We start from the raw sequence: 22,333 nt of genomic DNA on the forward strand, positions 1-22,333 counted from the left end.
AAACGTGCTTTCGTGATGAAATGTCACTTCCTTATTTACATTTAAGTCATTTAGCAGACGCTCTTATCCAGAGCGACTTACAAATTATGTTATAGAATACATTTTACCAAGACAAATGATTTATTAGTGTTCTGAATCGTTCAGCGAGGTCTTTCTCGAACATAGTGCCTTCGGAAAGTATTCAGACCCCTCTTTCCACATGTTACGTAACAGCCTTATTCTAAAATGTTTCCTCATCCATCTATACATAATATCCCATAATGACAAAGCAAAAACAGGTTTTTAGACATTTTTGCACATTTATTACAAATATAAAACGCGTACCTTATTTACAGGCTCCCGAGTGGCGCAGCGGTCTAAGGCACTGCGTCTCAGTGCTAGAGGTGTCACTACAGACACTGGTTCGATTCCACACTGCATCACAACTAGACGTGATTGGGAGTCCCATTGGGCGGCGCACAATTGGCCCAGCGTCGTCTGCGTTTTAGCGGGTGTAGGCCGTCATTGTAAATAAGAATTTGTTCTTAACTGACTTACCTAGTTAAAGGTTAAATAGTTTATTTAAAAAAATAAAATAAAACATTTACATAAGTATTCAGATCCTTTGCTATGAAACTCTAAATAGAGCTCAGGTGCATCCTGTTTCCATTGATCATCTTTGATGTTTCTACAACTTGATTGGAGTTCACCTGTGGTAAATTCAATTGATTGGACAGTTATTTGGAAAGGCACACACCTGTCTATATCAGGTCCCACTGTTGACAGTCAGAGCAAAAACCAAGCCATGAGGTCAAAGAAATTGTCCACAGAGCTCCGAGACAGGATTGTGTCAAGGCACAGATCTGGGGAAGGGTACCAACAAATTTCTGCAGCCCTCCACCAATCAGGCCTTTATGGTAGATGGGCCAGACGGAAGCCACTCCTCAGTAAAAGGCACATGACAGCCCACTTGGAGTTTGCCAAAAGGCACCTAAAGACTCGGACCATGAGAAACAAGATTCTCTGGTCTGATGAAACCAAGATTGAACTCTTTGGCCTGAATGCGTCACGTCTGGAGGCAACCTGGCACCATCCCGATGGTGAAGCATGGTGGTGGCAGCATCATGCTTGGAGATGTTTTCCAGTGGCAGGGACTGGGAGACTAGTCAGGATCGAGGCAAAGATGAGCGGAGTGAAGTACAGAGTGATCCTTGATGAAAACCTGCTCCAGAGTGCTCAGGACCTCAGACTGGGGTGAAGGTTCACCTTCCAACAGGACAAAGACCCTAAGCACACAGCTAAGACAACACAGGCGTGGCTTCGGGACAAGTCTCATGTCCTTAATTGGCCCAGCCAGAGCCCGGACTTGACCCCGATCGAACATCTCTGGAGAGACCTGAAAATAGTTGTACAGCAACGCTCCCCATCCAATCTGACAGAACTTGAGAGGGTCTGCAGAGAAGAATGGGAGAAACTCCTCAAATACAGGTGTGCCAATCTTGTAGCGTCATACCCAAGAAGATTCAAGGCTGTAATCGCTGCCAAAATGTGCTTCAACCAAGTACTGAGTAAAGGGTCTGAATACTTATGTTAATGTGATATTTCTGTTTTTTATTTTGAATGAATTTGCTAAAATAAGTTTTCTTTGTCGTTATGGGGTGTAGATTGATGAGGAGGGGGGGACCATTTAATCTATTTTAGAATAAGGCTGTAATGTAACAATGAGGGGTCTGAATACTTTCCAAATGCACTGTGTAATTAATATCATTTCCAATAAGTTTTTTTTTGTAACATAATACATCTCATAATAAGCACTTAGCTCTGACAGAGAGGAGCAGGTTTCTCACCGCAACATAATACATCTCATAATAAGCACTTAGCTCTGACAGAGAGGAGCAGGTTTCTCACCGCAACATAATACATCTCATAATAAGCACTTAGCTCTGACAGAGAGGAGCAGGTTTCTCACCGCAACATAATACATCTCATAATAAGCACTTAGCTCTGACAGAGAGGAGCAGGTTTCTCACCGCAACATAATACATCTCATAATAAGCACTTAGCTCTGACAGAGAGGTGCAGGTTTCTCACCGCAACTTAATACATCTCATAATAAGCACTTAGCTCTGACAGAGAGGAGCAGGTTTCTCACCGCAACTTTTGAGAATTTTACATTTTGTGGTCGTCTTCAAATTCACTACATTTATGACACGGGCCGAGTTGAATTTGAAAGCCTTTTGTTAATCCAAATATCGGTTTCTGCTCAGGGCTCCATTGACATCTCGCATCCTCAGATGCTTGTTTATGTGAGAAATCTACTGAAAATAACAGGAATTTCACATCAATATGAAAACGTATACTAAAATATGGAAATACCTGTCTCAATATGGACCGTCTTGCCTCATTTTATGTCCTGCAGATTTGATTAAAAAGGATGACCAGTTCAACAGTGAGCTGGCAGGTAGCCTTTATTCCAGACAGAATCCAAACTAGCTGATGCCGTTTCCCAGATTAAAAAAAGAAAATGCATTTAAAATTAAAAATAATTCTGCAAGGGTGAAAACTCTACTTTTGAACGGATTATGATAGAGACATGACGTTTCGACCATAAGCTTTCATTGAGAAATATCTACACAATTAACATATTGGTCAAATTGTGTATTTGATTGGGCACCCTATAACAAGTGTGTGTGTGTGGTTGGCGTCTTCAGGTGTTTCCAGAGTTTGCTGCGGCCCACTCTAACCTGGCCAGCGTTCTGCAGCAGCAGGGGAAACTCCAGGAGGCCCTCATGCACTACAAAGAGGCCATCAGGTCAGCAGACACACACACACCCTCTCTCTGTCTCGCTCTCTCTTTCATCTCGTTGGTTTGACAGTCCATAGATACACTTTTAGGGACCTTGTTTCAAGGTTCTGAATGGAGTTGATTGGCGTCCTACTTTATTGTTTGTGTGTCTGTAGAATCAGCCCTACGTTTGCTGATGCCTACTCCAACATGGGCAACACTCTGAAGGAGATGCAGGATATCCAGGGAGCTCTACAGTGTTACACCAGAGCCATCCAGATCAACCCTGCCTTCGCTGACGCTCACTCTAACCTGGCCTCCATACACAAGGTGACTTTCGTCTGCCATGTCTGTTATAACCCACAATCCTAAACTCCTATCAGACCTACAGAAGTGCAGTGAAGTTGATTTGGGATTGGTATTACTCTTTTCTTTTTTTTCTGTCACTAATATTCCGCAGGGCCAAATTCACCTATTCTCTGCAATTTAGTTATTTAATTCATGAAAATATTAAAATGCTTGTATTTATAAAGGAAGTTGTCTTATGATTCCATTATTATAATATGTTAATCTCCCTCCCCCCAGGACTCTGGTAACATCCCAGAAGCCATTGCGTCTTACCGTACTGCCCTGAAACTGAAGCCTGACTTCCCTGATGCCTACTGCAACCTGGCACACTGCCTGCAGGTACACACGCTCACACACACACACACACACACACACGTCTCCTATGCCAAGTTACTGCAGATACACTTGAAGCCAAATCCTGATTTGAGACTCGGCTGTAACTTGAGTATAATGAATGTATTGATGTGAGACATTACCAGAGAGTAGCCAAGTAAGGCCCAAGAGTTACTGCTCCTGTATTACGTTTCTCTGATTTACATTTGACTGCCTCACAAACATCTCTCACAAACACACTCAACACAACTGTCTCCTCTCTCACAAACACACTCACACAACTGTCTCCTCTCTCACCAGATTGTGTGTGACTGGACAGACTATGACGATCGTATGAAGAAGCTGGTGAGCATCGTGGCTGACCAGTTGGATAAGAACCGTCTGCCCTCGGTGCACCCCCACCACAGCATGCTGTACCCCCTCTCTCACGGCTTCCGCAAGGCCATCGCTGAGAGGCACGGCAACCTCTGTCTGGACAAGGTACAGGCCCTCATCAAAGCAAGTACAGTATTGACCTTCTATTCAGGTGAAAGTTGGGCTGGGGTGCTTGCATGGTAACGGGGTAAACGGTAAGACGGGATGGCTTGGAAGTTACTCGTCTGGTACATTTGAAGGAAACTTATTAGGCCCGTAGTCTTTTGTTTGGTTAAAAATAAGCAGTAAAAAGCAGCCTTGGGTTGCTTGCAGGGTAAAGAGGTTGGTTCAGTCATAGATGGGTTAAGGGGAGTTAGGTTTGTGTGGTTAGTTGGCTGTTAGTTAGGACAAGTTCAGGCCAGTTGTAACTGTGTTATGGACGAGTGATCTGGTTTTACTCTGTCTTGTCTAGTTGGACCACCTGAAAGTAGCTAGGTGAAAGATTAGTGGAATCTGTGTGGGTAGCTGGACAGGTAGGATGACTGACAGTGAAGGTGAGCAGGTGGTCACGGGTCAGGTGACAGAGGAATGGATGAGACTGAGGCAGGAAGTCCTTTAACCATAAAGTGGTATATTTACTGAGTAGTCTGCTGCATCACAAAGGAAACAAATAACATGTATCCAATCAAATTCATAATCATAGATCAAATCATATCAGTCATTATTAACATAAATTAGGGAATTCAACAGTCCAGTTCATTAAGAAGTCAATAGTAATCATCCGCGAGTCATTTAGGCTCACAACTATTTATCATGAAAGAAAACAAACAGTGAATGGTTATACAATCTATAATCCCCATGATCAAAGTCGGATCAGTTAGCAAACAATGACGTTTCTCATTTCACTCTTTCAATTGTCTTCATGTGTACATATAATTAATTTCAATACATATGAACCATATCGATTGCATAATTTGCCTATGAGGATCCGTAGGGCTGTGATCATTGACAATTCACATTACACAATATGTTTGAAGCGTGCGCTCCAAGCCACGCTCCGCGGTAATAACTATAAACAATAACTGATGGCCCATCTCCAGATCTCCCATCGCAACAGATAGTAGAAAGGTAAGAGTCGGTGGACTTACGTGGATTCATGGACGCACAGAACTTCTGGATGAGATGGAGTTAAGGAAGAGAAAGCAGTGAGATCAGGCGATGGCAATTTCCTCCTTTTATGGAGTTGAGATCTGTCAGACATTTCCACCTGACCTAATTAAAGCGCCCCTGGCCCAGCTGAGTAAATGGCAATGAATTAAAGGATTATTCCACCAACTCCATGGGCCTTTTCTACACTAGGTTTAAGGTCATTATCTGACAGGCCATGATGTTCCAATGTCCATACTAGCAATCATTCAAAGTAGGATGCTAGTGTAGATTTGTTTGGAAGAGAGCCTTGGGTTAATGTCTCAGATGGCACCCTTGTCATTACATAGTGCACTACATTTGGTTAAAAGTAGTGCACTATATAGGGAATAGGGTGCAATTTGGGACACAGATGGTTTATCAGCTGTGGTATAGTCTAACGGCCCCCCCTCCTGTACCACCACAGATCAATGCGCTCCACAAGCCGGCCTTTGAGTACCCCAAGGACCTGAAGGCCAGCGCAGGGCGTCTGAGGGTAGGATATGTCAGCTCTGACTTCGGGAACCACCCCACCTCCCACCTCATGCAGTCCATCCCCGGCATGCACAGCTCGGAGAAGTTTGAGGTGAGCGGTTTCTTACTGTTGTCTCATTACCACTAGAGATGTTGTCAGGCAGATTGGCAAAAACCAGTGATTTCACACCCGGATTTGATTGTCATTTGAACAAATGTTTTATTCTCAATGAGACTTAACTGAATAAATAATGGATTAACAAATTCATTTGTGGCCAAACGGTACATTTAAATTTTATTTAAAAAAATAAAACAAATCTTAAATTGAGATATAACAGCCATACTATACTGGCCGTGCATCTGTTCTAACAGTTGGTCGTAACATGGTTATAACATGTCTGGTTGTTTCCCTCCCCAGGTGTTCTGCTATGCACTGAGCCCAGATGACAACACCAACTTTAGGGTTAAAGTGGTGGCCGAGGCCAATCACTTCACTGATCTGTCACAGGTGAGTTAACGCAGATGGAGAACTGAATCTAAGTACTTTAGAAGCAGCTTCATTTTCTCCTCGCCCTTTCCTCTATACTGTAGAACATAGAGCCACTCTGAAGCCACATTCAACACCTGAGAGAGTACTGATTTTTAAATCCTCTCCCTCCACGTCCACTCCTCCTGTCTGTCCTCTGTCAGCTCCCGTGTAACGGTAAGGCAGCAGACAGGATCCATCAGGATGGACTCCACATCCTGGTCAATATGAACGGCTATACCAAAGGAGCCCGCAACGAGCTGTTTGCCCTGCGCCCCGCTCCCATCCAGGTGAGATACAGGCTTTATTCGGCCATGTTAGTTTCTTATACATTTTACCCCCCCTAGAATATTGGCGGAGGCATCCAGAGGTTTATATCCAGAGGCACAGGACTGATAGTGACTGGCCACTGGTTTGTCATAAAGTCAGTGCTAAGTGATACTCCTGTGTCTCCTGTTTAGTGGCTGGGCTACCAGACAGGGATGTAGTGTAGTGCTGCTGTAGAGTGGGGGGAGTGATGCTCCCTCACCTTTTAATTTTTTTTCTTCAATTTGAGAATGCTTGGCGCTGTTAGAATATTTCTGAAAAATTATATTTAATTACCAGCAAAATTTCATGAGAATTTATCAAATGACCATTGCAATACATATGTAGGCTATAACGGCCTATAGGCGGTAGGCTATAACGGCCTATAGGTAGTTAAATGGTGGTTTCTTCTGTCTGGCGGTGGTGCGAGTGATGTGTGTGCGCAGAGGCACGTCGGTCGCAGGCTTGACCTCTTTGAGCGGCCCAAATCTGACAAGACCAGCCATAAACAGAACTCTACCAGGGGTTGCTAAAACGTCTGTCCTCAGTGTCATGGACTTGGGTCTCGTGTACAACACACTTTAACTCGCCATACTGTCCCGAGTCCTTAGCTTACAAAAAACACAACTTCTATTGCGTATGCAGGTAAACTGGTCCACTGCATGAATCTTGTCATCCCACCAACGTGATATAGGATCTGAATTCACTGCGCGTCTGCGTTGATGTTCATAAAACGCCACGGACCCCCTTCTCTACTGTGGAACCCTTTCAATCCTTTCAGCGCTTGACTCGAAGGGCGCTCAAATCGCTTAATAGTCCTGCTCATCACTTATTATTATTTTAGCCTAACCGATATGGGTGTTATGGGTTTGATACAGATTCCGATTTTTTTTTTGCGGGGGGGACAATTTACCAATACGATAGTGCCTTCGGAAAGTATTCAGACCCCTTAACTTTGTCCACATTTTGTTACGTTACTGTCACGCCTTGGTCTTAGTATTTTGTGTTTTCTTTAGTTATTTGGTCAGGCCAGGGTGTGACATGGGTTTATTGTGTTGTCGTATTGGGGTTTTAGTAGGCATTGGGATTGTGGCTGAGTAGGGGTGTCTAGCATAGCCTTGGCTGCCTGAGGCGGTTCTCAATCAGTCAGGTGATTCTCGTTGTCTCTGATTGGGAACCATATTTAGGTAGCCTGGGTTTCACTGTGTGTTTGTGGGTGATTGTTCCTGTCTCAGTGTGTATGTATTTCACCAGATAGGCTGTCTAGGTTTTCACGTTCCGTTTCTTATTTTTGTATTTGTCGTGTTTATTTCATTCAATAAACATGTATCGAACTAACCACGCTGCAGTTTGGTCCGACTCCTTCGACGGAAGAAAGCCGTTACAGTTACAGCCTTATTCTACAATGGATTTTTTTTTCTGCAATCTACACACAATAACCTATAATGACAGTGAAAACAGGTTTTTAGAAATTTTAGAAAATGTATTAATGTAAAACAGATCACTTATTTCTATAAGTATTTACACCCTTTGCCATTAGACTCTAAATTGTTCTCTGATGCATCCTGTTTCCATTGATCATCCTTGATCTTTCCAGAAATTGGAGTCCACCTGTGATAAATTTAATTGATTGGTCATGATTTGGAAAGGCACACACCTGTCTAAATAACGTCCCACAGTTGACAGTGCATGTCAGAGCAAATGAGGTCGAAGAAATTGTCCGCAGAGCTCAGAGACACGATTGTGTCAAGGCACAGATCTGGGGAAGGGTACCAACAAATTTCTGCAGCCCTCCACCAATCAGGCCTTTATGGTAGATGGGCCAGACGGAAGCCACTCCTCAGTAAAAGGCACATGACAGCCCACTTGGAGTTTGCCAAAAGGCACCTAAAGACTCGGACCATGAGAAACAAGATTCTCTGGTCTGATGAAACCAAGATTGAACTCTTTGGCCTGAATGCGTCACGTCTGGAGGCAACCTGGCACCATCCCGATGGTGAAGCATGGTGGTGGCAGCATCATGCTGTGGGGATGTTTTTCAGCGGCGGGGACTGGGAGACTAGTCAGGATCGAGGGAAAGATGAACGTAGCAAAGTACAGAGAGATCCTTGATTAAAAACCTGCGCAGGACCTCAAACTGGGGCAAAGGTTCACCTTCAAAAAGGATCACACCCATACGCACACACCCAAGACAACGCAGAAGTGGCTCCGGGACAAATCTCTGAATGTCCTTGAGTGGCCCAGCCAGAGCCCAGACTTGAATCTGATCGAACATCTCTGGAGAGACCTGAAAATAGCTGTGCAGAGACGCTCCCCATCCAACCTGACAGAACTTGAGAGGATCTGCGGAGAGGAATCGGAGAAACTCTCCAAATACAGGTGTGCCAAGCTTGTAGCGTCATACCCAAGAAGACTCGAGGCTGTAATCGCTGCCAAAGGTGCTTCAACAAAGTACTAGGGTCTGAATAATCATTTAAAATCTCAACCTGTTTTTACTTTGTCTATTATGGGGTATTGTTTGTAGATTGAAGGGGGAGAAACAATTTAATACATTTTTACTGTAACCAAATGTGGAAAAGGTCAAGCAGTCTGATTATTTTCTGAAGGCACTTTACAGCGTGGAAACGAAAGTGATATTTTTCCACATCGTTCTCATAAATTACCATCCAATTGTCAAAAACACGCTTCAAATAGTGAATTCTTACAATGTGACAATTTATTTAATATCTGTTATCTGTTGAATTATCAGCCGATGTCGGTAAAAGGCCAATGTCTTCCGCCGACAATATCGGTGGAACTATCTACCAGTCAGGCTCTGCTTTGTTATGATGATTACAAATAGAAAATGATCACTTCTCACGATGGTGCTCGTTTAGTAGGCCTAACGTCAGATCAAAGCTGAATCGATGTCTCGCAAAGATCACCGAATGATTCATTTGTATGTTACGTAGCCCAACGGAACAGAATATAATGGAATACGCTATTATGCCATAAACACCGCTGTCATTTCTTATCCGAAGCTGAATGGTCAAACAATCCTCACGCAGCCAAAACTCAACCGTGTGCACCACAGAACAGTGAGCTAGATGTTTCGCTGGATGTCTACATCTGAAGCAACCGGTTGGCATTTCCACTCACCACCAAACAAACACGGCAATGAGGAAGCCCAGTGGCCGGCAGTGGGAGGAGATGGATTTTTGGCCTACATTCTGCAAATGTCCCATTTTAATTAAATGTGTTTTTCTCTGTTTTTCTGCTTCCAAATCTAGAATCTTTAAGAGTGGAGTAAGTTTTGTAGACTGCCAAACTCTACTCTTAAAGATTCAGCTGCCAAACTTTGACAGTCTACAAAACTTACTCCACTCTTAAAGATTCTAGATTTGGAAACAGAAAAACATATTGAGAAAAACAAATTTAATTCAAATGGGACATTTGCAGAATGTAGGCCAAAAATCCATCTCCTCCCACTCCTCTCTCTTTTTAGGAGCGTCAGGGCAAATTGAGATATTGCACATGCACACTTCACAGATTAGGTGTTCCCTAACAGCAATATGCTACAACGTGCCAATAGGATCTTGCTAACGCGTGCTTGATTCTGCCCACCTCGTTGCTTGTTCTGCCCACTGATTAATTTGCTCCTGTTGGAAATGTCAGACCACAACCTCTCTTGGATTAGTTATAAAAAATCTTTGTCATGTTCCTGTAGGCAGGATATACTGAGTGTACAAAACATTAAGAACTCCTTAATATTGAGTTACACCCCCTTTTGCCCTCATAACTGCCTCAGTTTGTCAGGGCATGGACTCTACAAGGTGTCAAGCATCCACAGGTATACTGGTCCATGTTGACTCTGCAAGGTGTCAAGCATCCACAGGTATACTGGTCCATGTTGACTCTACAAGGTGTCAAGCATCCACAGGTATACTGGTCCATGTTGACTCTGCAAGGTGTCAAGCATCCACAGGTATACTGGTCCATGTTGACTGCAATGCTTCCCACAGTTGTCAAGTTGGCTGGATGTCCTTTGGGGCTCGGACCATTCTTGACACACACAGGAAACTGTTGAGCGTGGAATACCCAGCAGCGTTGCAGTTCTTGACACAAACCGGTACGCTTGGCACCTACTACCATACCCCGTTCAAAGGAACTTAAATCTTTTGTCTTGCCCCTTCACCCTCTGAATGTCACACACACACAATCAAGGTCTCAATTATCTCAAGGCTTAAAAGTCCTTCTTTAACATGTCTCCCTGCCTTAATCTACACCCAAGTGGATTTAACAAGTAACATCATTAAGGGATCATAGCTTTCACCTGGTCAGTCTGTCATGGAGGCGTTCGTAATGTTTTGTACACTGTATGCTTTGAAACAAAATAGGCCTATAAGTGTAATAGTTAACACCATCTGCTTTAATTTGCTCATGAAACAGTAATTCAACAACATCTAACTGCATATCCCCATGAAAGTGATTGAGATCAAATGATTGGCAGATATGCAGTTAGAATGTGATGAAGGACCATTCCTGATTGACAGTGATGGTGGCCTATTTGGAAAATAGGTATGCCTAATTTGGTGTTTTGAGGCTATTTAAAAAAATATATATATATATATATATGAACTGTTCCTTAGACAACAAAAAAATCCTATCACATGGTATTGGTCACATACACATTTATCACATGGTATTGGTCATGTACCAGGCGGGGATACAGTCCCGACAGGATGCTCTCAATTGTGCATCTGAAAGTTTGTGAGACGTCTTAGGGACCAAGTCAGATTTCTTCGGCCTCCTGAGGTTGAAGAGGTGCTGTTATGCCTTCAACACACTGTCTGGGTGGAGGTCTATTCTACAGGGGTGTGAATGATTGGTCAGAGGTCTATTCTACAGGGATGTGAATGATTGGTCAGAGGTCTATTCTACAGGGATGTGAATGATTGGTCAGGAGGTCTATTCTACAGGGATGTGAATGATTGGTCAGAGGTCTATTCTACAGGGATGTGAATGATTGGTCAGGAGGTCTATTCTACAGGGATGTGAATGATTGGTCAGAGGTCTATTCTACAGGGATGTGAATGTTTGGTCCAGAGGTCTATTCTACAGGGATGTGAATGATTGGTCAGAGGTCTATTCTACAGGGATGTGAATGATTGGTCAGAGGTCTATTCTACAGGGATGTGAATGTTTGGTCAGAGGTCTATTCTACAGGGATGTGAATGATTGGTCAGAGGTCTATTCTACAGGGATGTGAATGATTGGTCAGGAGGTCTATTCTACAGGGATGTGAATGATTGGTCAGAGGTCTATTCTACAGGGATGTGAATGTTTGGTCCAGAGGTCTATTCTACAGGGATGTGAATGATTGGTCAGAGGTCTATTCTACAGGGATGTGAATGATTGGTCAGAGGTCTATTCTACAGGGATGTGAATGTTTGGTCAGAGGTCTATTCTACAGGGATGTGAATGTTTGGTCAGAGGTCTATTCTACAGGGATGTGAATGATTGGTCAGAGGTCTATTCTACAGGGATGTGAATGATTGGTCAGAGGTCTATTCTACAGGGATGTGAATGTTTGGTCAGAGGTCTATTCTACAGGGATGTGAATGATTGGTCAGAGGTCTATTCTACAGGGATGTGAATGATTGGTCCAGAGGTCTATTCTACAGGGATGTGAATGATTGGTCCAGAGGTCTATTCTACAGGGATGTGAATGATTGGTCCAGAGGTCTATTCTACAGGGATGTGAATGATTGGTCCAGAGGTCTATTCTACAGGGATGTGAATGATTGGTCCAGAGGTCTATTCTACAGGGATGTGAATGATTGGTCCAGAGGTCTATTCTACAGGGATGTGAATGATTGGTCCAGAGGTCTATTCTACAGGGATATTCAATAGGCTACATCTGTCGGTACCGTCTTTGATTGAGAAATGATGACCTCATAAATAGTGTACGCTCCTCACCACTACACCAGTGCCGGAGTAAAATGAATGTCCAAATAAAGCTCACACTGCCAACTGCTCTCTCTCCCCTTCTCAGTGTATGTGGCTGGGCTACCCGGGAACCAGCGGAGCTCCCTTCATGGACTACATTGTGTCAGACAAGGAGACGTCCCCCTTCGAGGTGGCAGAGCAGTACTCTGAGAAACTAGCCTACATGCCACACACCTTCTTCATCGGAGACCACGCTAACATGTTCCCCCACCTCAAGGTGAGATTCCTGTTTATCCAGTAAACAATGGTTTGTTGACGTGTGGCTTGATTGAACCATATTGTGCGGCTAATGTACAGTGATTGGTTGAAATTGCAAGCTTCTTGTTCTGCTGTAATGGATCAGTTTTATGTGTTTAATTTTGCGTTTTGAATGTTTTGAGCGGAAATCTTATTTGCGAAATATTTCTAAGGTCGGTTTTTTTGTGTTTTTTTTGCATTGGATGCGTCTCACCACATCCGCCTGTTTCGCACTTCCATATCGGTGATGGAAGGTGAACGAGCTAGACCGGTGTTTGTACTGGGGGGGGGACTGAGACATCCCAAAGGCGTCTGAATTTTTTATTTTGACCTTTATTTAACCAGGCAAGTCAGTTAAGAACAAATTATTATTTTCAATGACTGCCTAGGAACAGTGGGTTAACTGCCTGTTCAGGGGCAGAACGACCTTGTCAGCTCGGGGGTTTGAACTTGCAACCTTCCGTTTACTAGTCCAACGCTCTAACCACTAGGCTACCCTGCAGTCCAATAGTTTGGGCTACACACTCTGTGGTGACACTCATGATTCTAACTTACACAGATTCTAACTAGATGTTGAACTGAAAAACAACTATTTCCATTGATCGTTAAATTCCCTAATTAAACCTCAATACTCAACGCAGAGGACTAATCTTAAAATATTCTTACACTCAAGACTTGCTGGTTCTAGAGGTTCCTCTGGTCTCAGAGTCTGGGAAGATTGTTTCGTTATTGTCACCCTTGCGCATGGAATGACCTGCAGGCCACTGGGTCTTGACGGTCTGGTCTCGAAAGAGTCAGTTCGGGACTTTAATGAGGAATGTGGTGGAGAATTGCACTTGTTTTGATTGATGTGAAATGTTATGCCTCTTTTGAATTAGATTTTTTGAGATGTGAAAAAGTAAATTGATGGTGTTTTGAGACCGATCCTGTTGATGAATTGTTTCCAGGGCAGTCTTGAAAATGAGACCCTGGAGAATGTATGTATGTATTTTTTTAAATGCCTTGATCTGAAAGAAAAAAGACCAGCTTTGATGAATGAAAATGTCTGCTTTTTAGATCTACAACCCTGACTTGGTTTCTTGTAACAACACTTGACATGTAGTTCACCTCTTCACCTCCAGTAATCTTGTGGTGTTTTCTTCAACAGAAAAAGGCGGTGATTGACTTCAAGTCAAACGGCCACATCTTTGACAACCGCATCGTTCTGAATGGCATCGACCTCAAGGCCTTCCTGGACAGCCTGCCTGACGTCAAGGTGGTCAAGGTGAGATGGTGAATAGCCATAACCCTTCCTGGACAGCCTGCCTGATGTCAAGGTGGTCAAGGTGAGATGGTGAATAGCCCTAATCCTTCCTGGACAGCCTGCCTGACGTCAAGGTGAGATGGTGAATAGCCCTAATCCTTCCTAGACAGCCTGTCTGACGTCAAGGTGAGATGGTGAATAGCCCTAATCCTTCATAGACAGCCTGTCTGACGTCAAGGTGAGATGGTGAATAGCCCTAATCCTTCCTAGACAGCCTGTCTGACGTCAAGGTGAGATGGTGAATAGCCCTAATCCTTCCTAGACAGCCTGTCTGACGTCAAGGTGAGATGGTGAATAGCCCTAATCCTTCCTAGACAGCCTGTCTGACGTCAAGGTGAGATGGTGAATAGCCCTAATCCTTCCTAGACAGCCTGTCTGACGTCAAGGTGGGACTGTGGGAATGTTCTTTGACCATATTTCCATTTGACTAGGACCCACCAACTATTGGAGAGCCCCATTGTCTGTTCCTGTTCTTCAATTTGAACTGTGAAGAGTTATATTTATTTTTATTTTTTTTGCCCCCTTTTATCCTCCTGAAAATGCTTTGTAAATCACTCCTTCCTTCCTTCCTTTTTGTGGTCTCCTCTCCAGATGAGGTGTGCCAGTGGGGACAGTGGAGTAGCAGAAACCAACGGGGCTCTGTCCATGCCTGTCATCCCCATGAACACAGCAGCTGAGGCCATCATCAACATGATCAACCAGGGACAGATTCAGGTCACCATCAACGGATTCACTGTCAGCAACGGACTGGCCACTACACAGGTACTGGGGGGGGGGACTGGCCACTACACAGGTACTGGAGAGGGGGGGGGGACTGGCCACTACACTGGGGGGGGCTGGCCACTACACAGGTACTGGGGGGGGCTGGCCACTACACAGGTACTGGAGAGGGGGGACTGGCCACTACACAGGTACTGGGGGGGGACTGGCCACTACACAGGTACTGGAGAGGGGGGACTGGCCACTACACAGGTACTGGGGGGGGGGACTGGCCACTACACAGGTACTGGAGAGGGGGACTGGCCACTACACAGGTACTGGAGAGGGGGACTGGCCACTACACAGGTACTGGAGAGGGGGGACTGGCCACTACACAGGTACTGGAGGGGGGGACTGGCCACTACACAGGTACTGGGGGGGACTGGCCACTACACAGGTACTGGGGGGGGGACTGGCCACTACACAGGTACTGGGGGACTGGCCACTACACAGGTACTGGGGGGGGGACTGGCCACTACACAGGTACTGGAGAGGGGGGACTGGCCACTACACAGGTACTGGGGGGGGACTGGCCACTACACAGGTACTGGGGGGGACTGGCCACTACACAGGTACTGGGGGGGGGACTGGCCACTACACAGGTACTGGAGAGGGGGGACTGGCCACTACACAGGTACTGGGGGGGGACTGGCCACTACACAGGTACTGGGGGGGGGACTGGCCACTACACAGGTACTGGGGGGAGGACTGGCCACTACACAGGTACTGGAGGGGGGGACTGGCCACTACACAGGTACTGGGGGGGGGACTGGCCACTACACAGGTACTGGGGGGGGGACTGGCCACTACACAGGTACTGGGGGGGGGACTGGCCACTACACAGGTACTGGGGGGGGGACTGGCCACTACACAGGTACTGGGGGGGACTGGCCACTACACAGGTACTGGGGGGGGGAGGACTGGCCACTACACAGGTACTGGGGGGAGGACTGGCCACTACACAGGTACTGGAGAGGGGGGACTGGCCACTACACAGGTACTGGGGGGGGACTGGCCACTACACAGGTACTGGGGGGGACTGGCCACTACACAGGTACTGGGGGGGACTGGCCACTACACAGGTACTGGGGGGGGGGGACTGGCCACCACACAGGTACTGTGGGGGGGGGGGACTGGCCACCACACAGGTACTGGGGGGACTGGCCACCACACAGGTACTGGGGGGGACTGGCCACCACACAGGTACTGGGGGGGACTGGCCACTACACAGGTACTGGGGGGGGACTGGCCACTACACAGGTACTGGGGGGGACTGGCCACTACACCGCTACTGGAGGGGGGCACACGCACTGACACCACCACACGGCTACTGGGGGACACGCACTGACACCACCACACAGGTACTGGAGGGTGGGGGGGGGACACGCACTGACACCACCACACAGGTACTGGAGGGAGGGGGGGGGGGGCACTGACACCACCACACAGGTACTGGATAAGAATGAATATCAGCTTATTTTGTTGGTTGGATGAAGCACCTTTGTGGTTGACCTTTGAACCCAGCCATATGACATGACTAGAGTGTAGTGTTACATCTCCTGTATACTGTGTGTTTTCAGATACTTCCATTGGAGGTGGTTGTAGTATCAGGGTCTGTATCCCTCCAGGTATGACACACACACAGGGTAGTACTAGAGAAAGACATTGGGTCACTTGCATGTCTACTTTTGGGTTAGGACACCTGGGGAAATGGTTCCATTACTGTTGTCTGTTTTCTCAGCTCTGAGACCGAACAGGGGTGTAAGGGAAACACTGTCACTACGCACTGGTCTCTCCTCTGACCCTCTCTCTGCCCCCCTCGTTTCTCTCTGGTCATAAATCTTTCCATCGTAACCACCGCCTTGTCCTCCATCTCAGATCAACAACAAGGCGGCTACAGGAGAAGAGGTGCCTCGTACCATCGTGGTGACAACCCGCTCCCAGTACGGCCTGCCTGAAGACTCCATCGTCTACTGCAACTTCAACCAGCTCTACAAGATCGACCCTCCCACCCTGCAGATGTGGGCCAATGTAAGCATCAAGCTAGAAAACACTGTTCCAATCATCCTGTTGTCTGAGTTCTTCATGTTTCTTCAGGAATTCCTCTTGTCCCTGACTCTCCGGGTGAAATGGCATCTTAGTCCCTATGTGATAGTCTATTAGCTTTGACCAGGCCCTATGCTCTGGTCAACAGGAGTACACTATATAGGGGCTCTGGTCAACAGTAGTACACTATATAGGGGCTCTGGTCAACAGTAGTACACTATATAGGGGCTCTGGTCAACAGTAGTACACTATATAGGGGCTCTGGTCAACAGTAGTACACTATATAGGGGCTCTGGTCAACAGTAGTACACTATATAGGGGCTCTGGTCAACAGTAGTACACTATATAGGGGCTCTGGTCAACAGTAGTACACTATATAGGGGCTCTGGTCAACGGTAGTACACTATATAGGGGCTCTGGTCAACGGTAGTACACTATATAGGGGCTCTGGTCAACAGTAGTACACTATATAGGGGCTCTGGTCAACAGTAGTACACTATATAGGGGCTCTGGTCAACAGTAGTACACTATATAGGGGCTCTGGTCAACAGTAGTGCCATTTCAGACACACAGCACCTCTTACTGACCTTGTCTCCGGTCTCTCCTGTAGATCCTGAAGCGTGTTCCCAACAGTGTTCTGTTTCAGACACAGCACCTCTTACTGACCTCGTCTCCGGTATCTCCTGTAGATCCTGAAGCGTGTTCCCAACAGTGTTCTGTTTCAGACACAGCACCTCTTACTGACCTCGTCTCCGGTCTCTCCTGTAGATCCTGAAGCGTGTTCCCAACAGTGTTCTGTTTCAGACACAGCACCTCTTACTGACCTCGTCTCCATCTCTCCTGTAGATCCTGAAGCGTGTTCCCAACAGTGTTCTGTGGTTGCTGCGTTTCCCTGCGGTGGGCGAGCCCAACATCCAGCAGTACGCCCAGAACTTCGGCCTGCCCGGCTCCCGCATCATCTTCTCTCCCGTGGCGCCCAAGGAGGAGCACGTGAGACGGGGCCAGCTGGCCGACGTGTGTCTGGACACGCCCCTCTGTAACGGACACACCACCGGCATGGACGTCCTCTGGGCCGGGACTCCCATGGTTACCATGCCAGGTGAGGCGGAGCTTTGCACTCGTTCACTAGCCTCCACAAATCAAAGAGTTGGATTGGTGTTGATATGAGCTGGAGGGAGTCCGTCATTTCCTTTCTAATCTGTGATGGGAACAAATACACACTACAGAGAAAGGAGAGATATTTGGGGTGAACGGTTGTGTGCGCTGTTGTAACGGTGGTGGGTGAACGGTTCTGTGTGCTGTTGTAACGGTGGTGGGTGAACGGTTCTGTGTGCTGTTGTAACGGTGGTGGGTGAACGGTTCTGTGTGCTGTTGTAACGGTGGTGGGTGAACGGTTCTGTGTGCTGTTGTAACGGTGGTGGGTGAACGGTTCTGTGTGCTGTTGTAACGGTGGTGGGTGAACGGTTCTGTGTGCTGTTGTAACGGTGGTGGGTGACAGGTTCTGTGTGCTGTTGTAACGGTGGTGGGTGAACGACAGGTCGGTGTTTAAAATGTGCCGTGTGCCCGTACAGGTGAGACCCTGGCGTCGCGCGTGGCAGCCTCTCAGCTACAGTGTCTGGGCTGTCCTGAGCTCATCGCCCACACCAGACAGGAATATGAGGACGTGGCTGTCAAACTGGGTTGTGATATGGAATAGTAAGGACCTCTGACCAACACACACACTCCAGCTAGTTCTGTCTCTCAATCCTCCTCCCTCTCTTCTCACTCTCAATCTGCCTCCCTCTCTTCTCTCACTCTCAATCTGCCTCCCTCTCTTCTCACTCTCAATCTGCCTCCCTCTCTTCTCACACTCAATCTGCCTCACTCTCTTCTCACACTCAATCTGCCTCACTCTCTTCTCACACTCAATCTGCCTCCCTCTCGTCTCACTCTCAATCTGCCTCCCTCTCGTCTCACACTCAATCTGCCTCACTCTCTTCTCACACTCAATCTGCCTCACTCTCTTCTCTCACTCTCAATCTGCCTCACTCTCTTCTCACTCTCAATCTGCCTCCCTCTCTTCTCACTCTCAATCTGCCTCCCTCTCTTCTCACTCTCAATCTGCCTCCCTCTCTTCTCTCACTCTCAATCTGCCTCCCTCTCTTCTCTCACTCTCAATCTGCCTCCCTCTCTTCTCACTCTCAATCTGCCTCCCTCTCTTCTCTCACTCTCAATCTGCCTCCCTCTCTTCTCTCCATTGCTGTAACTGACCCGGTTCTCCCCCCCAGTCTGAAGATGATCCGGTCCCGTGTGTGGAAGCAGCGTATCTGCAGCCCTCTGTTCAACACCAAGCAGTACACGATGGATCTGGAGAAGCTCTACCTGCAGATGTGGGAGCGTCACGCCAGCGGCAGCAAGCCAGACCACCTGGTCAAACTGCAGCCCAACGAGAGCAGTGAGAGCGCCTGAAGTCCCAGACCCAGGTTGTGTCCCAAATGGCACCCTATTCTCTATATAGTACACTGCCTATGACCGAGGCCCGAGACATAGGTAGTGCACTACAAAAAGGAACATGGTGCTTTATGGGACGCGACCCCCCTGAACCTGACGTCCCATCAATCGATGCACGTCGCCCCCACCCTGACCTCTAAACCCCAGACCTCTTATCTCCAGTCCCTCCAGAGCAGCAGAAGCATCTGGGCTTGAACTCTGACCCCCAATCACCCCTAACCCACCACTCTGCCCCTCCTGCCCAAAGCCTAGCGCCTATCTGCTCCCCTTTAGCCCCCTTCATCCCTTCCTCCCTCCCCTGTGACTTGGACTCTTGTCTGTTGTAGAGCCTGCAGGTGTGTCTCCCTCTACCCCCTCCCTGCCATTCACCTCCCTCGTCATCATATCCCATCCATGTTGGTTTCCCTGAGCCAGACTGAGCCAGAACCACTCTGCCCTTCACCTGAGACTCTTCCCCCAAACCACAGCATCCACACTGGGTACGAGAGGAGGAACACCCCTTCTCCATCCATCCCTCCCTCCCTCCATACAGCGCCTAGAAGAGACCCCCCTTGGCTTTTTCACTTCCCTTCTGTGTGTGTATATGGGACTCATTAGGGCCTTGAGGTTTGAGAGCCAGTCCCAAGCCTCTATGTAATAATTGAATATGTAATAAGAGGTTGATGTTATATAAGAGTACAAAGGGACTGTGTTGAAGATCTAGTCACTCGTCTTGAACTGAAAACATTGAATCGGCTTAAACATGTTAAAACATTGTCTTTAGTTTGCAGCTGCTCTTGGTAATAACTCTGCCAGGATTTGAGTAAGAGTTTCATAATCAGATTTCAGAGAGGAAGATCATAACCACTTCCTTCCCCCACCACCCAAATGCCAACTTTGAAGGATTTTGTCATGTGTCAATGTAAGAAAACAAAAAATATTCTCGATGGCTTTGTCCTCTTGTTCGATGTCACGCACTATGCTTGTTAAGACCAAACCTTGTGGATAAAGTGAGAGTTTCAGTACTACCCCATTGGAATGGCCCTGTTTTTCTTTCACCCTTCGCTGCTCCTCTCCCCATGCAATGATTGATTTTTATCACTCAAACCAGGAATGGCCTAGGTAAGTATTTTCTGAGCAGTTTTAGTTTTGTACTCTTGCCTTTGTTTTATTGAAGCTCTGTCTGGTATGCTGCAAGGCTCTGACTCCATGTCTGTTGAAATAAAGAAATAAGGCCAACCTCTTGGAATGTGTGGATCATTTTACTACCTTAAATCAGGGTGGTGTTGGAGCACATTCACCCATATTGCTTCCACCTTACAGATCTGTTTTTGTTTTACTCAATTTGGTATAAAAACTATTTAGAATTTTCTAAACTACACAAGACACGATGGGAACTGTGGCGTTTTTCAAAGCTGTAAATAGATTGTCTATATGTAACATCCTATAGTAGTGTAATAGTTACGAAACAACAAATGCATTCATCAACAGTGTTCTGGGGCTGTTTTTCATGGTTCGGGCTAGGCCTCTTAGTGAAGGGAAATCTTAATGCTACAGCATCCAATGACATTCTAGATGATTCTGTGCTTCCAACTTGGGCAACAGGTTGGGGAAGGCCCTTTCCTGTTTCAGCATGACAATGACCCCGGGCACAAAGTGTGGTCCATACAGAAGTGGTTTGTCGAGATCGCTGTGGAAGAACTTTACTGGCCTGGACAGAGCCCTGACCTCACCCCCAATGAACACCTTTGGGATGAATTGGAACTCCAACTGCGAGCCAGGCCTAATTGCCCAAAATCAGTGCCCGACCTCACTAATGCTCTTGTGTCTGAATGGAAGCAAGTCCCAGCAATGTTCCAACATTAGTGGAAAACCTCGGAAGAGTGGAGGCTGTTACAGCAGCAACAGGGGGGAACCAACTCCATATTAATACCCAGGATTTTGGAATGAGATGTTCAATGATCAGGTGTCCACATACTTTTGGTAATGTAGTGTATGTTTACTTATTCAAGTGAGCTAGTGTATTTGGACCTGCATTGTTATGTTGAATGATGTCATGATTTTAGGCCTGAGAAACGAGACTCCCTGGTCTGATTAAACCAAGATTCCCTGGTCTGATGAAACCAAGATTGAACTCTTTGACCCAAATGCCAAGCATCACATCTTGAGGAAACCTGGCACCATCCCTACGGCTTAGCGTGGTGGCAGCATCATACTGTGGGGATGTTTTACAGCGGCAGGGACTGGGAGACTAATCAGGATCGAGGGAAAGATAAACGGAGAAAAGTACAGAGATCCTTGATGACAACCTGCTCCAGAGGGCTCATGACCTCAGACTGGGAAGAAGGTTCACCCTTCAACAGGACCACGATCCTAAGCACACACCCAAGACAACGCAGAAGTGGCTCCGGGACAAATCTCTGAATGTCCTTGATTGGCCCAGCCAGAGCTCGAACATCTCTGGAGAGACCTGAAAATAGCTGTGCAGCAACGCTCCCCATCCAACCTGACAGAGCTTGAGAGGATCTGCAGAGAAGAATGGGAGAAACTCCCCAAATACAGATGTGCCAAGCTTATAGGGTCATACCCAAGAAGACTCAAGGCTGTAATCGCTGCCAAAGGTGCTTATAAACAAAGTACTGAGTAAAGGGTCTGAATACTTACGTAAATGGGATATTTCCGTTTTTTAAATTTGTAATACATTTGCAAAAATGTCTGCAATCCTTTTTTTTGCTTTGTCATTATGTGGTATTGTATTTTCCTCAATCTACACACATTTAATCCATTTTAGAATAAGGCTGTAACAAAATTTGGAAAAAGTGAATGAATGCACTAATTTCAGCCAATAGTTTTGAAGCTGGTACCCATTTTGTGTACTACATCATCCAATTGTGTACTTTTTCATCCATTTCGTGTGATATTGCACAATATGTTATGCTTAAGATCCTAGAGGGCATCTTTAAGTTCAAGTACATTGTGTGCACTACTTTATCACGCACTGATTTTTAAAAATCTGCAACAAGTCTTGTTTGGTGGAACCACGGCACTGGTGGGTAAATGCACATGTTTTCTTTATGCAAACTAGAATATTTGCATGGAAATCTGTGGCCATGGAAACCTACCTCATGTAATTTACATGTGGTGTAATGTGTTGCTGCTTGTGGGATGACCATCCATAACATCCACATTAGTTTCAGTTCATGGCTGAAGCATTTGTAAGCTATATTCTACAAGAGTCTAT

The 22,333-nt window shown here is 46.3% G+C and overlaps 1 protein-coding gene across 11 annotated transcripts in view; it reads left to right on the forward strand.

Moving 5' to 3' along the window:
• The window catches only part of LOC115130084 (UDP-N-acetylglucosamine--peptide N-acetylglucosaminyltransferase 110 kDa subunit), a 37,366-nt gene extending 17,035 nt beyond the window's left edge, over window positions 1-20,331 (forward strand). For 3 of the 11 annotated variants that reach the window (XM_065019904.1, XM_065019905.1, XM_065019908.1), the window contains exons 9-23: window positions 2,691-2,791; window positions 2,941-3,094; window positions 3,350-3,451; window positions 3,746-3,943; window positions 5,412-5,570; window positions 5,877-5,966; window positions 6,149-6,274; window positions 12,325-12,495; window positions 13,663-13,779; window positions 14,410-14,580; window positions 16,158-16,205; window positions 16,456-16,608; window positions 17,470-17,722; window positions 18,195-18,318; window positions 18,891-20,331. In XM_065019904.1, coding sequence (XP_064875976.1) covers window positions 2,691-2,791; window positions 2,941-3,094; window positions 3,350-3,451; window positions 3,746-3,943; window positions 5,412-5,570; window positions 5,877-5,966; window positions 6,149-6,274; window positions 12,325-12,495; window positions 13,663-13,779; window positions 14,410-14,580; window positions 16,158-16,205; window positions 16,456-16,608; window positions 17,470-17,722; window positions 18,195-18,318; window positions 18,891-19,071 — 2,148 coding nt within the window. In that variant the 3' untranslated portion in view covers window positions 19,072-20,331. The other 8 variants (XM_065019906.1, XM_065019907.1, XM_065019911.1 and 5 more) reach the window with 4 other exon arrangements.
• Window positions 20,332-22,333: the final 2,002 nt, after the last annotated feature.

This window comes from Oncorhynchus nerka, linkage group LG6 (assembly GCF_034236695.1).
Source record: "Oncorhynchus nerka isolate Pitt River linkage group LG6, Oner_Uvic_2.0, whole genome shotgun sequence".
NCBI classification, from domain to species: domain Eukaryota; kingdom Metazoa; phylum Chordata; class Actinopteri; order Salmoniformes; family Salmonidae; genus Oncorhynchus; species Oncorhynchus nerka.